The sequence below is a fragment of the Stegodyphus dumicola genome, chromosome 4 (genome assembly GCF_044657685.1).
Source record: "Stegodyphus dumicola isolate Sdum_Otavi_A_Nest chromosome 4, ASM4465768v1".
Lineage (NCBI taxonomy): Eukaryota > Metazoa > Arthropoda > Arachnida > Araneae > Eresidae > Stegodyphus > Stegodyphus dumicola.
The window spans coordinates 4,466,363-4,489,999 of NC_140771.1; the positions used below are offsets into that span (position 1 = coordinate 4,466,363).

Genomic DNA, 23,637 nt, shown 5'->3' on the forward strand with positions numbered 1-23,637 from the left:
AGCTCGTATACACGTTATACATGGGGAAAATCACGAAAACGCCCATGCAGCCAGCCCGTTCGCGGGATTCGAACCTCGGACCGAACTACCAGTGTTCAGCGGCGTTAGCGCTCGGCCGCTGGTGGGCCCCTATAATGACTCTTCTCATTAGGGAACAGTAATAAAGGAGGGCAGAAAAGTGATTTGGATCGTGCCTTTCTAAAGGGCTTTACAACCTTTTTTTCGCTGTTCTAAAGGATGTTTTCCACGAAAAAGCGCGAATTAGGGAACTCAACAACATGTTTCAGCTGTTTTTAGAATGATGTCTGTTTGTGTGTGAAAATTTTTCCATCAACAATAACGCTTGCTGGAATTTCCAAAAATTCCCATTTTCCATATTTAAGCTTTCTACATTCGTACATAAAGAGTTGATTAGATTTTGGGCAAAATTGGACAACTAGAAGTGGTACTTTGCTTGAAGCTCATAAGGCCTGTTTACACTACTTATACTCCAACCAAGAGCAAAACTTGTCAGCAGTCAATGTGTGAATGACATTTTTACAAATTTGAAAATGTGCATATAAAGCATATTTTTATTACCCATTTATTAATTTTTAATTAAATCATTAATTGTAATCCATTTAATTAGATTAGCTTAAAATATCTCTCTATATAAAATTGAATAAATAAAAATCTTATAAATTATATGCATATTTTATTAGAAATTTTCCTTTTATTAAAGCAGAAATATCAAAATTTACTAAAACATTATTGATGCAAATATTTTAAATCAAAAATAATCATAGAGAAAATTAGAATCCATAAATCATATATATTTAGGTTTCTGAATTTGATTTCTACAGAAAAATAAAATTAAAAAAAAATTGAATTTTAGATACAAAAGAATAGTACATATAATGATCATAAAATTACTTATAATTTCTTTACAAATAATGAATATAAATATTTATAGGTAGCATGCTTAGTAAGATTAAGCTCTAAATTATGGAATTTTTTAAATAAAGTTTCTTTTCCCATTATATTTAACCTTTTAACTGTCATGCCCAAGAGCACTGGTGTTCAAAAATGTCATGCCCGAGTATTTCTTAGGGTAAATTTTTTTTTTTTTTTTTGAGTGCATCGTATTGTCATACCCGAATATATATCGGGAGATGTTTATTTCGGGTACATTTGGTTTTTCCAATAAAAAAATTTGAGAATTTGTGTACCCAAATAATCAAAATAACTTGACAGTTAAAGGGTTAACTTTTCAATTAGAACTGCTTCAAGAGTTTTATGCCTAAATATGGTTAAAATTCGGTCTTATCTTTTTTTTTCTTTTAATGGAAAAAAATTCTTTTGCAAGCTGTATTGGAACTTAGTATAAAAAAAGATAAATTTAAAAAAAGATATGAATGGATGCATTAAATACAAAGTAATGCTTTTTGCTTTAATAATAAGCAAAAACCACTACTTTGTATTTAATGCACCCATTCATATCTTTTTTAATTTTACAGTTTTTCTCCATACTATATCAAATCTGCATCTTCTTACTTTCCAGTTTTGGTATTTAAGACTTTTATATCAATGGGAACAACTAGATTTTTCTTAATATACACTGGAAGTGATACTTTTAACACTTGGAACAAGCTTTTGTAAAAAGACAAGAGAAACTTCTGAAATTTGGTATTTAAAATAGGTACGTGATTGAGAACAACATATTATATTTACAAGCGTTAAATGTATTTTGGAATTGTGCTAAAAGCTATGAGAATAAATTCATTATGAAGCAATTAAATGTATTAGCCTTAGTCCATAATTTCATATTTATTTCACTTTTCCAATAAAAATGCTTCCACCAAATGTTACTGTTATGTGTTATTTTTAAGGATACAATTTACTAACTACACAAAGAAATGGACTGACATAGTTGACACTATATTGAGAATTCTAAAGATTTAAAAAAATATATGATTAAGTCATTGATTTGTGAATCCGAAACCATATATGACCACAGGATGACTTCATGTATCATTATTTTTTTTTTATATTTGATGGGAGGAATGAATACTAAAAAATGACTAGTGTTTATAATTAAGACTGAGCCATAAAGTTAACAAATTAATTAGATTTCATTTATAAATGATCAACTAGATACTGATAGTTCACTTAAAGCTCGTTATTATTCTGTCAATTCCACGTCTCAAAATGGTTAGAGATGTGCTGGCCACATTTCTTAAATCTGAGGAATATTTATAGTTGCAATATTTGAAAATAACAAAAATCTGGAATAAAAACAAGTGAAACATATCATCCATCTTCTGTGAAATATACCATCTGCTTTTTTAACAATTAACAAGAATTCAAATGTAACTTTACCAGATGTTCTTTAAATTCTATATGGGGAACATATTTTTATATGTCCTAAAAGCAATTATTTTCTGAAAGCTTTACAAATATATTGCACAGTCAATCACAAAAACAATTGCCATTGGGACTTAATCTCTTCTTATACTGGCATGGCATCCATCCATATAAGAGATCATTCAGCTACCATGCAACTAAAAAAAAATTATTTCAACAAAAAAGTGTTTTAAAGCATAAAAAAATATGTTACATAAAGATAATAAAACTTAAATTTATAATTTCACTTTTAATGTTACACAAAATTTAAATCCTTAATAACAGCACAATCAAGATTAAATATCCTGTTACATTAAAAACTTCATTAATATCTAATTCATCAATCATCTGTATACAATCAGCCTTTATGAAACCAAATTAAAAACTTCATTAATATCTAATTCATCAATCATCTGTATATTTTGTATGTAATCAGCCTTTATGAAACCACTCATACAAGAAGAAATTCCCAATAAGTTACCGAAAAATAGAAATCTGGTTTTCATATAAAAAGCAGGAAATTATGCTTAATTCTTTTCAGTCATTTCCTAAAATATATTTGAAAATTCCAGAACAAGTTAAAATAGGTTCCCGGATAAAAGACCACTGGACAAATCCCATTGTGATACTTGCCCGTGCAACAAATACCTATGTGGATAGCAGCCAGTGACACACTTATGAATATAATTTACTTAAATAATTATTAAATACAGCAGTAAATAAAGCAGGGACAGGCCTCCAGAAACCCTGCTGATAACTTCTAAATTGTGAACAGATTTACATTTACACACCTTTCTTACATTCCCTCTTCCCCACTGTTATATCCATCATACTGTTCTAAGAATTCCTCCAGAGAATAGGCCTCACCCAAGGCTAACAGTAACTATAATAGTCCTTATTGTTAGCTCTGATTCTTCTCACCAGTTGTGGGAAGTTACATAGTTCAGTTCCCATTAGAAGTCCTTTGTTACTACTAGAGGGGAACATAGATTTCTTGTGGTGAGCAAAAAGGACCAAGGTCACTGCATAGAGTGGAATTTGGAAGTGCACTTGAACACAGGTGTTCTATCAGAAATTGTTTTCACCTGTTTTACTAACAGATTTTTCATTAAATTGGTCCTCAAGTTGAATAGGCTATAGGTAACAATTTCTAAACATCTTTTAGTGTGACAGGAAATTAATATTGTATCTATTTTGATTAATTATCTATCTACTGACTGAAAATCTTTGCCAGAACTTGACTGCAAAAATGGAAGATTCTTCAACATATAAAAAACAAAATAATTAAGTTTTGAAAAAGGTGAAAACAAGCAAAATTTAATGAAAGACTTTAGCATCGGATTAATTATAATTTATGACATTAAACTGGGAAAAAATGAATGAACAATGGTGATACAAAGTGCAAAATTATACAAAATTTAAGTTTTTGATATGCTATATCCTTAACTTGAATCATGATATTAAATAAAAATTGGCCATTTTCTTTAAGCTCCCACTGGAATGAATGGTGCAAATTTGGCAACATCTCCTTTAATTTTCATGATGACATTTAATAAGAAGATATTTTAATTTCATATGCCAAAAGCATAGCAAATACATACAAATTTATGTGTGAAGGTTTTTTTAAACGTTACATAATTAATTGTAGGCTTTTGATTAGAAGCTGATAAAAAATAAGAAGACAGTTTTTATAGTATTAGACCTGAAATTTCTTTCTCCATTAACAGGACTTTTTGCCAATTGCATTTTATATATTATTATCCGGAAATTTTATTTATCAAGAATTTGCATATCCCAAGCATTTCATAGTCCATCTCTTACTGTGTAATGTATACGAGAGTCAAAATATGTATTATTATAGTAGTAAATGTGCTAATGAAATAGCAATAAAATCATAAACTTAATTACTGCAGTTAAACCAATTTTTACAATTTCATTGAAATTTTATCATCATTTTCACATATTCCTTTAGTTAGGGATAGATTTTTTTTGTTCCTTAGTTAGGGATAGATAAAAGAGAAATCTTAAAAATTGCATCCCTGACGCTTACTGAATATACAAATTTTTAGTAAATGTGCAAATAAAATAGCAATAAAATCATACAAACTTAATTACTGCAGTTAAACCAAATTTTACTATTTCATTGAAATTTAATTATTTTCACATATTCCTTTAGTTAGGGATAGATTTTTTTTTTGTTGCCTACATAAAAGAGAAAGCTTAAAAATTACATCCCTGATGCTTACTGAATATACAAATTTTATTTCATTTATGTACTGAATTTTTTGATATTTCAATCTTCACTTAAGTTACATGCTCAGATTTATTTTGAAAGGAAGAATGCCTGGAAGTAAATAATTTTACATTTTATTCAAGTTGGCTCAATCTTGAAGGAAATAATTCTTAATATTTCTTCTTTATTACCTATTGCTATGTAACACTTCAAGAAGTGTTTTTTTTTTTTTTGTGATTCTTATTTTAAAGTTATTTGGGAAAATGCTTTCAGTTTACTTACACAGAGCATATTTCTTCATAGCCTATGTATACATTCTTCCACTTATGGAATTTTTCAAAATAAGATGAAGACTGACTCCAAGACATTGAGGATTTTGATTAAAAAAATAACTTTTTCTATAGCTCCCAGAGAGGAAAATCTCCAATCAGCAAAATATGCACTGATCTGTTTAAAAAAATTCTATCTATGTTTGAACTTTGCAAAAGTTAATGTTTAATTGATTAACAGAACAGGGCATTGCAACGGCTTAAGCTATTGTATCGACCACCACAACATTCTGAGAAAAAGAATGGCGGCTTTGAAAGTTCCCATGGACAGAGCATTTCTTAACGAATTCTCAGAAAGAAAGTGACCAGCAGCCACAAAACAAACTCAAGTTTTTGTTCCTCTTATAGTTGTCCGAAGGGAGACATTGTTCTGTTCCCTTTCATCAGTTTATAGGTGCGTTGTCTCAGACCACCTGGTTTGAGTCCCCAGGGTGTCTTCATTATATCCGGTTTTTAATCAAGGTCCTCTTGCCAGTCAAGAGGCACTTTTAAAATTACGAACAAATGAGGAGCCTCAATATTTTTTCAACATGCCCAGGACAAATGGAACAAAATCACGGAACGCAGTTTTAGAGAAGGAGTGAGAGTGAGTTACAGTAAGTGAAGAGAGAAACATTATCTTGGTTTTTCCAGCTTGGCCATGCACAAATTTTATTTCGCTCTGCGTAGTTAGTACTACGCATTAGTATCTGCCAAGAGTTTACAGTGAGGTAGCCGGGCTCGCGTTACCTTACCAGACAGTATCCAACTCAGTCCGGGAACCACTGACTTGGAGAGACGATTAATTCTAAACAGCCTCGTCTTGAATTATTTTGAAACAGGAGCTTTTATCTACAATCAGTGCTAAATGGAAACTTTATTCACAATGTCTGGTTGTTATAGTTCTCCCCCCTCACCCTGCAGTGAGTTTATTTATTTTTGCATATAGCCTAGAAAGAACCCCAATAAATTTATTTACACTACCTCTTGCCTTCTGAATTCGTCACAGCATGGAGGACTTCATAAAGACTGGCTCATATTTACATACACAGTATGAGCAAAGCTATAAAAGCAGTGTGAAACTAGCCTCTTTGCCAGCATTCAAACCTTTCTTAAGTGATAAAAGTTTAGAGCTGTTTTATTCACTTAGCCACAGGTAAAACTGATAGGGTCAACTACCCTCAGGATGTTTGTGACAGCAGTCGTATGCTTTTTTTAATCAATTAACTGAATATTAAGAAGTTTTTATTGTGAAAATAGTACTTATTACAAACTAAGAGTCATCCTTTTTGAAAGTCGAATTCCTTGAACTAAAATTTTTGGTAAGCTAGCCCTTTCTTGAATTGCTTTATAACTGTTTTCTTACCTTCCTTTCTTGCTAAGTTAAAATCAGACAATATCCTTTTGCATTAGAGGTCATATAATGTCCTTTGTGAAATTTTGAAATACGAAATAGTGATCTTTTAAGAGAAGCTGCATGCCTTCTTGTGGCAATTCAAAAATGTATTAAAAGGTAGTTTTATAAATACAATCTACATTTCCTCCATTTGGAACACCATGAAAATTAACTATTTTAAATCTGCATTTTTATCCTAAGCTCTAAAACATTAATGCCCTAATTGCCAAATTTTTTATCTTGATGATAATCCCCAACTCTGCAAATACCTTATTGTATTTTATTAAAATTAAAACATTTAAAAGTTGTGTTTTAGCTTCACACGCAGTTACTGTTTCACTCTAGCTACTGATAAACATATATTCGATTACCTGCTGGGTTTTAATGGTTCATAAAAAAAAAAAAAAAAAAACAGAAAATTTGAAACTAGTATATGCACTTCTGATATATAGCTATAAATAATAGATTTGATTAACAACTTGTCTTAATTTAAAAATGTCAACAAAATAACATCTGCTAATGAGTAAAGAAAGTATATCTGACAAGTGAAAAATTAAGACTACTCAGTCAGTTTAGGACCACCGCTGACTCTCCCAATATTAGTAATAATAAAAATTAAATTGAGATATTACGAATTTTCTCAGGGGTATTATTGAATACATTTTCTTCTTTGAAAAATAAAAATAGAATTTATTAAAAGGAATGAATTTACTCATTAACATATTTAAAATGGAATTAAAAGCGAAGTGCAATCAACAAACCAAGTAATTATTGTCCTGACCAGAAATTAGTTGACTTTTATAATTAATAGATGCGAAAGAGTTTCGTCTTTTTCTCCAGTAAAAATCAAGATTTAAAAAGCTGTTTAATAAAATTATTCAAATTGCTCATAAAAAAACAGAAACTGGTCATTCTATCAAACTTGAAATGCAATCTTCAAATCGGAATATACAATTCTTATAAGAGCAAGTTTTATTTTCTTACCTGAAAAAATTGCTTTATGACACTTCTGCCTTTGATTATTTAAAAACAATGCAAACTTTGTAAAAACAAGTGTACAAAAACATATTCTCATAAGACAAAAATGAAAATTTAACATTAAGAATGTATGAAAAAGAAATTTTACATGTACATTAAATATATTTATGTAAATAAAATTTAAAAAGTAAATTCTTCTAGCTATTGCCTATGAGCTAAAGTGATACTTTGGTTCCTTTGCTAAGTAGTATAAACACAATGTAAAGATTCAATTGTAATTCAAAAAGTAAAAACATAAAATATATGAAATAATAGTTAGGAAAATTAGAAAGCTTAACTTCATTTAAACTTAAAAGTTAATATTTAGAATAAAGTTTAAGCTATCTCAAAACACATTAGAAAAAAATACTACCCTCCCAAAAAAACTACAGCTAAGCAGCGTCGCCTTGCATTTTCCCATTTACCGCTGCTTTAGTAGTAGTTTTTGTTTTTTAACATTTTTTGTAGTATTTTTTCTAATATGTTTTGAGATAGCTTAAACTTTATTCTACATACATATAAACTTTTAACTTTGAATCAAGTTAAGCTTTCACCATTTTCTAACTTTCTTAATTAGTATTTCATATATTTTGAGTTTTTACTTTTTGAATTACAATTGGATCTTTACTTTGTGTTTATACTACTTTGCAAAGGAACCGAAGTATCACTTTAGATCATAGGCAATAGCTAGAAGAATTTACTTTTGTCGCATAGGCAATAACCACAGTGGGTTTATTTTTGGTGCTTTTATATCCTCCTGTCACTGTTAAAAGGTTATAGTACTAGAAAAGCATAAAAACAGTATTTTAACACATAACACATTGTGAAAATCTAACTTAAGCATCAACTATAAAGAATACTTAATTTTTTTTTTTTCAAATCCATTGAGACAATATAAAAATACACAGGTTTCCATGCCACCCAAGAGGTACTGTGCAAGCTCGTTACCATGCTGGTTCCCCTAAACTAACATTTTTACATAGCTGCTCTTTTGGTAACGTCAATTCTGAACATTCAAAGAAAATTATATCAGCTAGTTGAAAGAAAAATGATAATTTAAGGCCTATATAAAAACTATGTTACAAGGCTTTAAACAGCCAATTTTGAAGCTAAGTACCATCAAGTGTTACTAAAAATAACAAGACAAGACCAATTTAATACGGGAAATACATTTCGGAATTAAATTTTACAAACACTCAATTCAAGGTTTAAAGCAAGAAAAAAGAAAATTCATACTAAATGCAGTCTTTGAATTTACAAGTTACGACAGTAAAATATATAAAAAAGCTTAGGGCACAGGAAACACAAGATAAAATACTACCTACGTGAGTTTAATGCTATATCAATAGGTCAGAAAACAAAAATTAAATAATATTTAAAACAAATGAATTATATATTTAACATCTATATTTTCACAATCTCTCCACCTAATTGTGTAAAAATAAACTTCCTAAATTCATATGAATTGAAAGCCTGTTTAACATCTAAATTTCTGCTAATCTGATAGGCATAATAACAAATGAATACTCCACAACTCATGCCATCATTCTGAATAGTGTGATTGGGAAACGAACAATACCAATTATCACATATATCTAAAACATTATTAAGGATACTTTGCCACAAATGAATTAATGAATATACAGAATTTTGAACGGCATTAAAACCAAGTGGATCATAAAACTGAAACATTCTATCTCTAATCTTTGCAACAAGTAAAACCCAATGATTATTATTGATAAGAGCTGGAATAAAAAAGAAATCAACAGATGCAAAATCAGCTTTTTTCCATACATTTTGAGTTTTATTACCTGACTGAAAAAATGGTGTATGGTAACATTTGACAGCTATGGAAGAAGTATTATGAAGAATAGTAAAAACAAAAAGCATCAATAATATTGTCACTAAGGCAGCCAAGCTGAAAATTATTATTTACAGCCTTCAGGGCTAAAATTTCTTCATTTGAAATATAAGGATCAAGAGATTTTATATCGAGAAATGTTAGAAGTGTTTCCCCAGCTCGCAGAACACATTTTGAAATATCAGATACATTAAGCTCAGAGGTAAAAGAATTATATTTAAGTAAATTGCTACCCTTAACCTTAATTGTGGTATCCTGTGATGATTTATGATCATTCACATTAATATTATTTGATAACCCTAACAAACCTTCCGTGACATTTTTTTTATTATAAGTATCGGGATAATCTAGAATTTTACGTTTTATACCTTTCACAGATGTTGTACGAAACAGAGTTTGACGTGATAATTTTAAATTTGGAGCAATCTGAGTAAATGGCATTTTATCAAAAAAATCTTTCAAATGGTTTGATTTTATTGCACCTTTACAATTAGAAACTATATCTTTTAAATTCTTTGTTATACTAGGTATTAATATCTTTTGGATTGTTGGATGCGGCAATATAACTAATAATTCAGACATTAAAGTCTTACAAGTGTTAATTTTAGGTTCAGTGTTACACACAACAGTATCTGAAATAGCATTAGATTTTTTAATCAATTCTAGAGGGGAGGAGTTTTCTTCTTTAAGGATATCTGTTGCAATTACAGAAGGACTTGGTTGCCTGCATGTAATTGAGTGTATTTTATGTACGTGTTTACATAGTGTGCTGAAGTCTGGACAATTACAATTATATAAATGATGACACAGATTTAGACAGGAGAGGTTAATACACTTTGAATAACGATCTGTTTCTGAACATAGTTCATGCAACCGCTTAACTGTATATTGAATATTTTTACATGTCTGTAATTTTATAGACCACAAACAAGGATGTGTTTCTGTTACATCACTATCAGGTATTTTCATTCCAGATTCATGTCATTTATTATAAGTTGGCGGGTAGATGCTCTCTTTACAGTTAATTTCACATTAATTAAATTATCGAGGCGTCTGTTAAATTTACGTTTAAAGTATAGTTTTCAATTTATTGTGAAATGACTCGCAATACATGTTAGTATCTGTGAATGCATGAGGGAAGTTTGCATGCCATTGACCACAGATAATAATACTCCTCAAAATAATTTACGAACGATGGTGCAACAGCTCGAAACTTTTGAAGGAAATTATCCATCATAGAAATAAAGAAGAATTAGTTTCTTCAAGCAATATAACTAAATTAAAATAAATTTCATCCCTAAGTTTTTGACTTGAAACCATTCGAAATAAACTACGTTGCCATGCACGATGTACATGCCATTTACATAGTATATGTTTAATACCTGGATCAAATGATTTTTCAAATGCAGGATGTGTAGTTTTATCATCATCTGTCATTAAACAATTAATATTAAGCTCAGGTATTACACATTTGATACTAAGAAATAACCTGATCCAACTGATTTGAAATAAAATGTGCTACGGGGTAACCACTACCAAATTCATCTGGGACAATTAAATTTAGCAAATAAAAAAAAATCATACTGATTTGTTTTGTGAGTAGAATCTATACATAAAATCCTGCTACAACCTTTAATCATCATTTCCTTTTGCTCCTTTGTCTGCAATCCTAGCGCAAAAGACAGTGTGTCAAGGCCTTTCGGACCATACAATGTTGGTTTTCCTTGAGGTTTGTAAATAAGAATAGGGTCATACGATTCCTGCCTAAATTTCTCAACTATGGCAGCAACAGAAAGTGAATCATGACTAAGAGAAGAAATCATTACACGCTTTACATAGTAATTTATAGTCCTACATGTTAGAAAATTATCTTTAATACTTAAGCTCTCTCTATTATCACGTGATCCACTTCCATCTCAGATAAATTCTTGAATTTGATCGGTAGAAACACCTAACTGAGCATAAGTTTTGATTTGATCACGACAATTCTGACTAAGCTGTTGAAATTTGGTATTTTCAAACGACAGCTCGATTGTGACCTGAATAAAAAATAGCTGTCGCAAGATCTTGTTCCTCAGAAACTAAAATTCTGGATGGACATCTGAAGCCTAATGGTAAAGAACCTTTAAGATTTTTTCTACTTGAAATTGGCACTGGGTTTTTTTTTTTGTGTTACAGTGAAGTGACAACAATAATAATGGTATGCTTTATTAACTTTATGTTTACTTCCAGAACACTTCTTAAAAGAACTGAATGTTTCCTTAGAATGACATTCTAACCACAGCTGAAACTCCACCATTGATGAAAATGTAAGCTCCTTCACATCCATCTCAGAATTGTGAAATTCAGCCAAATGTTTATTATGATCACTAATAAACTGGAAGGATGCCTTGCAATCAGGAAAAACACACGGTTTACGAATATTTAAATTATTTTTAGAACAGCAAAACTTCTTATGATGAAAAGGTTACTGCGGGTTTTACAGTCTATTTCACAGTTGTCACAAATATATGATTTTGAATCAATTTCAGAAGACACAGATTTACACCTTTTTTTATGATTAAAAAATGACTGTCTTGAAGCATATGATTTCATGCATACCTCGCACGTTCTTGGATATTTATTTTCTATTTCATCATTCTTTATGGTAGTACATAAATTATCCTTATTTAAAATTTTACAGTTACGTTTGTGTCTTGATAAAGTTTCTTTACAAGAGAAATCTTTCTTACAACATGGACAAATTATAGTCTTTATATTTGGGTTAACAGAGGTAATAACTATGCAGTTTTCTTCAACATACCCATTTTCAGATTTCTGTACATTACTTTCACCCTGATTAGAATCATTTGCACCCCCAAACTTAATGTTAGAACATTCTGAATAATTTTTAAGAATAGAAAACTTGTTAAAATGAAAATATGGATGGTAAGAATTAAAATTTGCACAAGAACCAACAACTGATGGTCAAGTATTGGAATTGGTGACAAGCTGAGTAGATGAAACAGAGCCTCAAAAGCCAGTAGGCTGAGAAGTGACTAACGACATAAAAGAAAATTTAGATATAGATATAGTAGCCTTCTGCAAATCTGAATCAGAGCAAACAAATGAACCCTTAAAAACTGGAAAATTAGACATGGAAGTACAAGAATTGAAACTGATACCAAGATGAGATGATGATGAATTGGAATCCGAAGAGCCTGCAGGTTGAGAATTAGACACTGAATTTCCAGGAAATTCAGAAATAGCTGCAGTATCAGGAAGTTGAGATCCAGTAGAATTTAAAACACCTGATATAGTGTAGACAGTACATTCGAGAGCTGGAAAATCCAATACATCCAAAACACTGGAACTGCTATCCAAAATCATACTAGAAAATCCATGTTTTAAAACATCTGAGTAAAGTGGCTTAGGAGGTGGATCCAAAAAATTTACACTAGTGCCAAGTGAATATTCAAGAAGTGGAAAATCTGATAAACTCGGAATACTGGGATTAGTATTCAAAACAGAGCTAGTAAAACAATCATGCATCATGCTTTAAAACATCTGAATAAAGCGGTTTAGAAGAAGAAACATGGCACAAAAAATCTCTAGAATTACAAACCCGAACACTGGAAACTAAAGAACGTTTCACAACATCTGAAAAGAGTGGTTTGGAAACAGAAGCACCAAGATTACTACCCAAATCAGTACTCAGAACAGAAGGAATACTGGTTAATGCTGGGAAACTGCTAAGGGATGTAGAACAAAATGGTGCACTTACCTCTGCAACAGTCAAACTTATCCTGATATCTTTTACAAAAATTTTCCCCAGCTGCTGATTACCTCTCCGATTTAGGTGTAAACCGTCTCTGGATAAACAAGTACTCCAAGAATAGTCAAAAGAGCTGCAAAAGAAAAACCCATCTTTACCTTCGTATGTTGCGAGAAATCTTGAATTTATGTTTAGTATCTTCCTATTAAGTTCTTGTAGGTGATACGTGTTACAATCTCGATATAAATCCGGGGATCGTGGGAGAACACCTGAAAACAGAATGACCTTCGGGTTTAATCGTTCAATTCCCTTATATAGACAACCATATTTACGATGAATTTCATCTAAATCGTCATTTGAATTATTGGTACCAACGTGGACAAAAACTAAATGAAAATGGTTGTTCATAAAGGCAATCTCACGTGTCAACCTTTCAATCCTAGCTCCTGAAAAGCAACGAAAATCAACTTCGTAATCAGGTAAATTCGCAGACAAAATATTCTTGTAAATATTTAATCATAGAATCCCCGATTATGAGTATTTTCATCTTTTCAGATTGGTTAGACAAACACATAACTAAAATAAGATAATTAAAACACAAAATATCAGCGCTAATACTACGTACCTTGCTTCCCCCACAGCAGCACGTGCAAGCAAAATGGCGAAAACGTGTATTGCTTACTTCGAAAAATTACATTTGGCTTCATTTTTCAATTTTGGCGCAAATTACGGTAACCTCTTAGTGTTGCCATCTGTCACGTGAGACCCGCTAACTTCCGTAAACTCTCAGCGTTTGTCGTCGCATATATCTGCAAACCTCTTTGGCGAACGCCGTTTCCTCCAGTCCGTGAGGGGCGGTAAGTTAGAAGTTGGCGAGTAAACGACGCAACTTCGGAATTCTTAGAATGGAATTTTTATTTTTTTTTTACTCATTCAGTCTGTGCTCAAAATCATCTCGTACTTAGCTATTTACGCAAAAGGATTTCTTGAAAGATTTAACTTGAATTTAAAGTAGTTCATGAGGAGACTTCGAGTAAGGATTTTGTTAATTTTACTTTTCATTTTTCTTGAGTCGTGCCAATTAAAATTCAGGTGTTTGGAATTTAAAACATTTTTAAAATAACAATTATACTTCGTATTCTGGCGATCGCCGTATAATCCAGTCCGTGAGGCACGGAAAGTTAGAAGAAGTTGGTGAGTAAACGACCCAACTTCGGAATTCTTAGATTGAAATTGTTAACTAATTCTGCAGGAAGGATGTATTGAATATTTTCTTTATCGCAGAATTAGGCGATATAGTGCCTTAGATGAATGTATTTTTTACACTCATTCAGTCTGTGCTCAAAATCATCTCGTACTTAGCTATTTTTCATTTTTCTTGAGTCGTGCCAATTAAAATTCAGGTGTTTGGAATTTAAAGCATTTTTAAAATAACAATTATACTTCGTATTCTGGCGATCGCCGTATAATCCAGTCCGTGAGGCACGGAAAGTTAGAAGAAGTTGGTGAGTAAACGACCCAACTTCGGAATTCTTAGATTGAAATTGTTAACTAATTCTGCAGGAAGGATGTATTGAATATTTTCTTTATCGCAGAATTTGGCGATATAGTTCCTTAGATGAATGTATTTTTTACACTCATTCAGTCTGTGCTCAAAATCATCTCGTAATTTGCAATTTATGCATAAAGGAGTACTTGAAAGCTTTAACTTGAATTTAAGGTAGTTCGTGAGGATACTTCGAGTGAGAATTTTGTTGATTTTACTTTCCATTTTCCTTGAGTCGGGCCAATTAATATTCAAGTGTTTGGTATTTAAAACATTTTTAAAATAATAATAATACTTCGTGTTCTGCCAGGTGGTCTCAATTTCCCTCTCCCTGTCTTCCCTAATTTCTTTTTTGATATCCTGCCATGTATATATTGGGAGGATTGGAATATTGCGTGAATTTACCGCCTGTTTAGCCAAAAAATCTGTCCTTTCGTTGATCTCAATGCCTTTGTGACCGGGTATCCAAAAAATTATAATCTTACTATTTGGCATGTTTTTGTAAATTTCATATCGAATATTCTCAATTATGTTGTTATTTGAATCTTCGAAGGAATCAATGGCTTCTACTGCCTCAAGACTGTCAGTGAAAATTATCGTCGCTTCGGAAAGGTTAGCTAGATATTTCAAAATGTACCAAATTGCTGAAACTTCCGCGATGTATATACAAGCATTTCTTACAATCTTGATGGTTGGTTTTAGATTGGTTATTCCAAAACCAGTTCCGTCCAAATTTTTGGAACCGTCTGAGCCCCATACGTTTTCTGCTTTGACATCTGCAGTCAAATTTTTAATAAAAGGAGAGTAATCAGTTACAAAATCGTGAAGATTCTTTAAATCGATGTTACACAATTTCCTAAAGTTTATCCAAGGCGGAATCCGTTTCTTTTGGCGGCAACGTTATTATCTAAAATCCATTTAGATTCATAGCTGTCAAGAACAGCTCTTAAATACTTTCTTTCTTTCTTAAACCTTCCGCCTCTAGTGGCGGGAAAAAAATAATCGGCTCCCTGAAATTTTTTATTTATAATGGATAATACTCTTTGCCATTTTTTTATCTCATTGTAATGCGGAATTGCTGCAATTCTCCTAATAACATCGTTGGGAGCAAAATGACTTACCCCTAAGGCTTTTCTAATCGCTTTATTGATGTAAATTTCGTACTTGTTTTGGGAGGAGATATATTCTCCCCATCTGATTTCACATCCGTATATGAGTTGGGGAATCATGATTTGCTGGATGATCTTTAGTAAGTTTTTTGTTCTCATTCCTTGAGTTGGGTGGGAGAGGATTTTGATCAAGTGTTATTTAATCTTTTAACTAGATAAGCTTCGTGTTCTCGCCAACTGAGGTTGTGTTCGAAAATAACGCCAAGTATTTTATGCTCTTTTTTCCATCCAATACTGAGAGTACCTATTCTGATGGGTGAAGAGTATTTCTTTCTTCCTCTTGAAGAGTCAATTAGTGTTGCTTTCTCAAAGGAGAAAGCAACACTAATTGACTCTTATATCTAATATCTGAAAATAAGGTTGCTTTCTTCTTTGAGAAAGCAACCTTATTTTCAGCAGACCAGCTAATGATCTTTTTGAGAGTGTCTTGTAAGCAGGAATACCGGCTGTCCTTCCTAACAGTAACATGCACATAGATATCATCAGCGTAAATGAAAAGCTTGGTACTCCTATCATTCAGTTTACAAAAATCCAACATAAAACAATTGTAGAGCAAAGGCGATAAAATGGCTCCTTGTGGAAGGCCCTTGGACATGAGCTTATCTGTTGATAGGATAGATCTCCACTTTACAGAAATAGTACGATTAGTAATAAAATTGTAGATCCAACGCACCAAGGTAGTGTTCATGCCCATCTTTTCTAGCCTTTCAATCAAAATCTCATGTTGCACGTTATCGTAAGCACCTTTGATATCTAAGCAAATTAAGTAATTTTCCAGATTTTTGTTTCTGGCTGACCAGACAGAATCATAAATGTCTCTAAGACAGTCAGTTACGCAAATGCCTTTTCTAAAGCCATACATATTTGAAGGAAAAATTTTTTCTGTGTCAGCCCACCACTCTAAGCAGCGCAGGATTATTTTTTCAAGGGTTTTCTCAATGACAGACGTTAAAGAAATTGGCCTGTAATTTGTAGTCTGTTTCCCGTTTTTATTCGGTTTTAAAATCGGAACAACCCAGGATGTTTTCCAGATTGTTGGAATATTACTTGATTGCAAACTTTCATTATACATCTCAAGAAGGGCTTTCTGCGTATATTTGGCAGCGACCCTCAGACTTTTGTAAGTAATTCCATCGGGACCCGGGGAGGAGTTTTTTTTACTCCTTAGTGTGTACATTAATTCTTTGGCGGAAATTGGCTCAATATTTGCCAAAGGAAGGTCGATAGGAACCGGCTGGTTAGTATTGTCATTGGCGCTGTAATATTCCTCGAAAATATCAGCCTGAGCAGCCTTGTCTAATACATCTGCGTTGGAGTGAGTGATCACAAAATTAACTTCCAAGGGAGAGACCAATAGGTATTTTTTAAGGTTTTTACATTTCTAAAGACTTGCTTGCAAGAATAAGCTTCATAGGAAATCTTTGCCCAGTACTTTCGTTTTGCTTTTATTAGCTCTCTTTTGTATTTAGCGTTTGCGCCCTTATACTCCACCCAATCGCTAGGATTAAGTGATCTTAGTGCCCTTCTTTTCAACTTATCTCTAAGATGTTTGAATTTGGCGCCCTCCAAACTGAACCATGGGTTTTTTGGCTCGACCTTGTAGGTGATTTTTCTGGAGTGTGTCTTGATAGCACTGTTAATTACAGAGGTATAAGCATTAACTTTATCCTCCATATTACCAGCGTGGCTCACAGGCAAGCGTGACAGTGATATATTGACATCTCGCCAATTTGTATAGCTTTTAATTTTTCCAGGTCTCTTCTTAAAACTATGATTAAAATTAAGATACACAGGGAAATGATCACTTTGACCCGTATCATCAAGTCTCTGGAACGACAGCTTGGACGCGATATTGACATTTGCCATACAAAGGTCGAGGATTCCTCCTTCTTGGCCACGACAAATATGAGTAGATTTCTTATTATTTAGAATGATCATATTAGAGTCAATTAGCCAATTCATGAACTTTTGACCGCTGGGCGATGTAATACTATCTCCAAAATTTCTATGGCGAGCGTTAAAATCGCCAACCAAAATCGTGAAAGGATCCTTAAAGGAATCCAAGACCATTGAGTCTTCTGGTTTAAATCTTCCGGAAGGCCTATAGCAATTTACTATAGTAAATGTTTTACCGTAAGCATGCACTTTGATGCTTAGAACTTCCATGTCAGATTTAATTCCAGTATCTGGAAGTTTGGAAACAGGTAGATTTTTTAACACAAAAATGGCAAGGCCACCGCCTTTACTGGGAAAAATTCTTTCTTTTAAAAAACTATTGTATCCAGAAAGGAAAGGAACCCTAGGGTTCCGACTCCAGGTCTCCTGGAGACACACAACTGAAGGTTTTAACCAAGAAACAAAAGAAGACAAGAAACTCAAATTCGCGTCGAAGCCTCGACAATTCCAACTAAAGATAAAACACATGAAATTAAAAAGTATCATCATCAATTTGAGGAATTTCCTCTTCTTGAAGCGTGTCTGGCCCATTATTCCAAGATATCAGAGGAGTAATCTCCTGAATAGTATTCAAATTTAGATGTTCTGTTTGAAGATTTTCATATGCAAGGCAGGTCTTTTCAAGATCCTCCTTGTATTTTTGAATTTGTTTTAGGGAGTTTTCATACAGGCTTCTAAGTTGTGTATTTTCTGTTTTAAGTTTGTTGTTAACTTCCTTAAGATTTAAATTATCTACATAAAGAGAATCAATTTTCCTTTCGAGAATTTCTAATCTTGCGACTATCTTACTTAAAACATTTTCCCCTGGTTTCTCCGATACCGCGCCTTTAGTATATTTATTTGTATTGGTGTTAGTAGAGTTTTTTTCTTCCTCTTTCTGGACAACTTCTGCCCAGGAACAATAACTGGAATTCTGGATAAATTTTTTCGATGAAGATTCATGCTTCTGTCCGTTCGCTTCCCCTTTTTTGATATTTATTTTTGGGCAAGATTTGTCTAGAGCACTATGCTCACCTCCGCATCTAAAGCAACTGGTGTTATTTTTACATGGGTCGTTGCAGTCATTTTTACCACAGTTCGCACATCTTGCTTTGCTTTTGCAGAGTTTCGACTTGTGGCCTATATTACAGCACTTGTAGCATATTATGGTATTTTCAATATATTTGCTTACCGCAAAATTTATTCGACATATTTTGATATCAGACCGATAACAGGAACCAAGTTCCTTAATCAGAATTATTGGCACCTTTTCGCCCGACCTTGGCTTAGTAAATCTTATAATACATGAAAATTTAATCTCACTTTCTTCTAGGCCAGCTGCTATGTCTTCTAAACTAAGTTGTGTATCAACATTTTTAACTATATGTTTAGTTGTGTACGTATCTTCAATTATAGAGGCCTTTACTTCTACACCTTCCAAGGAATTTAATTTACAGACGTTTTCTATTGTTTTGATTCTTTTCGTGGAAATGATGATTTTTTTCTCTCTCATCATGTATGTATTATCTTCTTTATTAGTAATTTCGTTTAAAATAGAACCTTTTTTTAACAACTTACCTATCGGGATACCAGATTCAATTCCCTTCAGGACAATTTTGACCTCTTTTGTACCATTTTTAAAAGCTATTTTGACCTTGTCAATAGGGGTTGTGTCCGCGCTATACAAGTTCCCAATTGTTTTCCTCTCTTTATTGCTGCCACTGTCCATGTCACTCTCTGTTTTACGCTTGAGTTCACTAGGCATAATCCCAAACAATTCTTCTGGAAACAGAATACATTCGAAATAATTGGAAAAACCCGTAGAAAATATAAACAAATAAACTTATCACCGAAAGAAAAACTTTTCCGTATCAAAAGCACTCAAGTCTACTCACATTTCCAACTGGCACAAATTAATCTTAATTTAGCTATTATTGCCCAAACAACGTATATATGGTTGCCAAATACTATTTATTATTCATAATTTTCAACATTCTTAATATTTTGATTAAATATATTCAAATTCCATCAGAAATGCATTTCATTTCCTTTCAACCAGAAATTAGTATAAGAAGTAATGCAAGCATATCCTGGATCTCAAAGTTGACAAAAACCTGGAAGTTTATATTGAATGAAAAATGAATTGAAATTTTATTAAGTTGAATGCGAAGAATTATGTGTAAATCAAAATCCTCTTGGTTAAAGATACTTATAAGCATAAAAACAAAATAAAAAATAAACTCTGTCATTTTTTTTCAAAATTATCTTTTGAAGAATGGCAATAAATTTTCGTTGTTACGATCAGAAATGGCTGATATTACGGGTAGTTGGAGCCGTGTGCTTAATATGAGACCTGTCGATCCTAACGAAAAACTTTTTCTTTTCGGTTATTCATGTAAAGTATTTCGTGACGATGAAAAAGCTATTTATATTGATCAGGGAAAACATTTAATACCTTGGATGGGAGATGAGAAGTTAATGATTGACAGGCAAGTTTTGGTGTTTCTAGTGAACTTTTATCTCTCTTGAAAGTATTTTTATTAATATATTAAATAAATATATTAATATAGTCTCACTTATGTTCCATTGTTAATATAGTCTCACTTGTTCTGTATTATACGATTATATTTAATTTCAAATATTCTGGGAATCGTTTTTTCTGCTTTGTAATGAACGATTACTTTCAATTTCGAATAATTTCAAAGATTAATGGTTATTTTGGTTATTTCCATGCGAATGAGTTAACAGCATCAGAATTTTCTTTGCACTTAATGTAAATACAAATCAGTTTTTCAGAAAAAGTCTTCTACAATTGCATTTCATCTCACTATATAGCCTTTCCCACTTTACTTTAGGCAGTTAATCAATTTACCGGCGTATTTAGATTAGTGGGTTTAATCCTAGTATCCGGTGCACACGGGATTTGGCGACTTTTATGATGAGCAGTAAAAACGGGACATATACGATGAGTATTAAACGGGTATTCAAAGAATATATATAGTTATACATAGTATATACTATGTATATATTGATAGTATATAGTGTATAGTATACTATCACCATATATACATAGACGTTCTTTTGGTAATTTTTGGTGTTGGCGATAATTTTCAAAATCGCGCCAAGGCTGCACCGTATACTAGGATTTTACCGATTAGTGCTTAAAAGCTGGTGATTATAACTATCATCGACTGATATTGTAATTATTCTAGAAAATCAAAATTTAGGTGAATTTAATTGCACTACAGCTAGGTATGTTATTTCGGACAATATTATTAAAAAAATTCAACTACTCCTATTGGTATCTCTCTCGAATTTAGTTGGAATAATTTACATTTTTCTGTCTTTTATCATTTTATGTTTTGCAGTTGATTATCGTTATAACTGCTCAAGAATTCTGAAATTGGGACAAAAACAGTTCATAAAAAAAAAAAAAAAAAAAAAAAAAAAAAAAAAAAAAAGAAAAGAAACTGTATTCATTCTTGAAGCACAATACTGGGTTAATCTTTGGATTATGTTAATTTGGCGACCAACCCTGCTGCAGCAACCTGCTAGTTTTGTTTTGGACGCCATTTTGTTTTCATGAAGTAAAGGCATGTTTCTTTCTTTTTTTTTTTTTTTACTCGCTCAACATTTTTTTCCAACAACCTGCTAGCCGAATTACGCTTATGCTAGAACTTTTATGGAACAAAAGTGCTTAATCATGACGAAGATTAGGTGCGAAATTGGGAGAAAGTGCAGAATCGCCCACTGCTTGCCGCGTTTTTAAGAATTGCACATACATGGTATCCATGTACACGTCGACCTATTTTCACTTAAACATCCCAGAATTGCACAAAAATGGCATTGCGCACACTCTTGACTTTATCCATGTACACTGCTAGAGTCCTAGTTAGTAGCCTTTTTCGCCTTACCAAAATGTCGCCAAACTACCTGTTACCGTATTCCAAAGATTAGCCCAATACTGTTACTCAGTACAGAATTTAAAATAAGTATAGGAAAAGCTTTCTTCAAGGCTTTTTCCGCTGCTTGACAATATTTTGTACTGTCTAATTATCTGCACCTTCATTTAAACTTGGTAGAATTATTCATGGGGAAAGTGCAGAATTACCCACTGCTTCACGTGTTTCTCAAAATCGCCAACTTGAATATAACAAATCAAAGAATTGCACAAACGCGTTATCCATGTACGCATCGACCTATTTTCATTTAAAACGACATCAGAGAATTGCACAAACTTAGCAACTCCCTTGACTTTGTCCATGTACATGTCAATGCACACCATATAAGTGGCCAATTCTGCACTTTACCCTTATTCATTATAATAAATTTTCGAGAATATATACCACATATGTGTTAGAGTGCATATGGATTTATACATTTTGTATTTAATGGTAATTTTTCTAAAAAGTATCTAGCAGCTATAAAAATCTAATATTAACTGCTTAAATTTTTGTTTTTGCTCATGAAGTTTCTTGGAAAATACTTTGTGTTATAATTATTTACGAGCGAAACCCACAAGCCGTAAAGAGAGCTAAACGTTTTCCACCCTAATTTACCAATCTGTTAGTAATTTTTTATGTCATGTGGATAGTTAGAAAATTCAAGATCTTGAATCTACACACTTGAACTGGGTAAGGCTCTCTTCCCAATACACTTGTCATGACATATATTTTTTATTACTTTTTACAGCTTTCAGATTTTCTTTTAAAATTATTGAAGTATGACATGAAAGTATTCCTTTCCTTTCTCTCTAGCTTAGTTAAAATCTAAATTAGCAACCTAAACTGTCTTCCCACTGCATGGCACGTATTGCCCAAGTTGCCGAATGCAATTTCAGGAAATTCGTTAAGTGCCAGTTATCTGAGTATCCACTACCTAACAAAAATACTTTCTAAATTAAGATGTGTATTCACATTATCACAAATTCCTTCTCCTTTTTTTTTGGGGGGGGACTTCTGTCAGTACACTAGTTGAATTGAGAATTTCTTTGGTGTGGGAACGAGTTGGGTTTTTCCACGAAATGAGCATAATCCACTAATTTGCCATGGTTGGCCATATCTCCAAGATGGAGAACAAAATTATAAACAAGATGTTGGGTGCAGGCTACAGCTTTACCTGTTACTGTTATCTGAGGTGGAATGTGCATCTATACCTGTTACTGTTATTTCAGGTGGAGTGTACAGTCTGTCTATCGTAAGAAAAGCTCTTGCCAGTTAGTCTGCAGCTGTCTGTTGTGGTAGAAATGAGCCTTGACCCATTTTCTGTAGGGGTGTCTTGAAAACGAATGATAACTCTTTCCCCTCAGTCAACAGTTGCCAAAAAACAAAAGAACAATAAAGCAACCCTTGGTTCGCCCTTATTTGAAATATACTAGCCCTGTTGCTACATCGAACTGGTGGGACTGTTTTTCTCGGTATCTAGCTCTCAATTGAACTGCAAATACATGTGATCTGGTTGTCTTATAAAGCGTTTTTTCCCATAATTTTGGGATGACTTAGAGATGCCTTTCTGTTTTGTCACTGGTGGATAAAACCTAATTCAGATTGTGATTAGTGACTTTGTCCATTTTTGGGCATGTTTGAATGCCTTACAAACCTGAAGAAAATGCTCAGGAATCTTAGAAACAAAAATGAACACATGCTGCATCGTACAGCTGCAGGAAACTGGCCATCAGTTGTTATTATGCAACAATAAAATGTTTTTAAGTTGTGACATGGAACACAGTGTGGGTAACTTCTATAGTAAAATCCAGTATTTTGTAAACTGGTATATATTTTAAACTACTAAACCCTGTAAGACATCTTTTTTCGTATAGTTGCAGATGGTTAATTTATTGGTAAAAGTATATTTTAGGGTACCCCTTGGTGAAACTTGGCGATTTTCGGCAGTACATGGATATCGAATTTGTGCAAGTCTTTGACTTGTTATTTTGGCTTGCGTAGCGGCGACTTTTGTGTCAAAATTTCGCCACTACATAAAGCCAAAATAACAAGACAAAGAATTGCACAAACTCGGCATCCATGTACACATCGA

The 23,637-nt window shown here is 32.5% G+C and overlaps 2 protein-coding genes across 2 annotated transcripts in view; one reads left to right on the forward strand and one right to left on the reverse strand.

The window, feature by feature from the left end:
- Window positions 1-2,270: 2,270 nt before the first annotated feature.
- On the reverse strand, window positions 2,271-13,552 carry LOC146997467 (uncharacterized). The gene is made up of 2 exons (XM_085814231.1): window positions 12,961-13,552; window positions 2,271-2,540 (listed from the first exon to the last, which is right to left on the reverse strand). Exons 1-2 carry the CDS (start codon window positions 13,357-13,359, stop codon window positions 2,526-2,528), a joined length of 414 nt encoding a protein of 137 aa, XP_085670357.1. The 5' UTR covers window positions 13,360-13,552; the 3' UTR covers window positions 2,271-2,525.
- A 6,338-nt stretch (window positions 13,553-19,890) lies between these two features.
- su(w[a]) (suppressor of white-apricot) overlaps window positions 19,891-23,637 on the forward strand; it is a 60,402-nt gene continuing 56,655 nt past the window's right edge. The window contains exon 1 of the mRNA XM_035349325.2: window positions 19,891-20,090. Coding sequence (XP_035205216.1) covers window positions 19,909-20,090 — 182 coding nt within the window. The 5' untranslated portion in view covers window positions 19,891-19,908. The remainder of the gene's footprint in view (window positions 20,091-23,637) is intronic.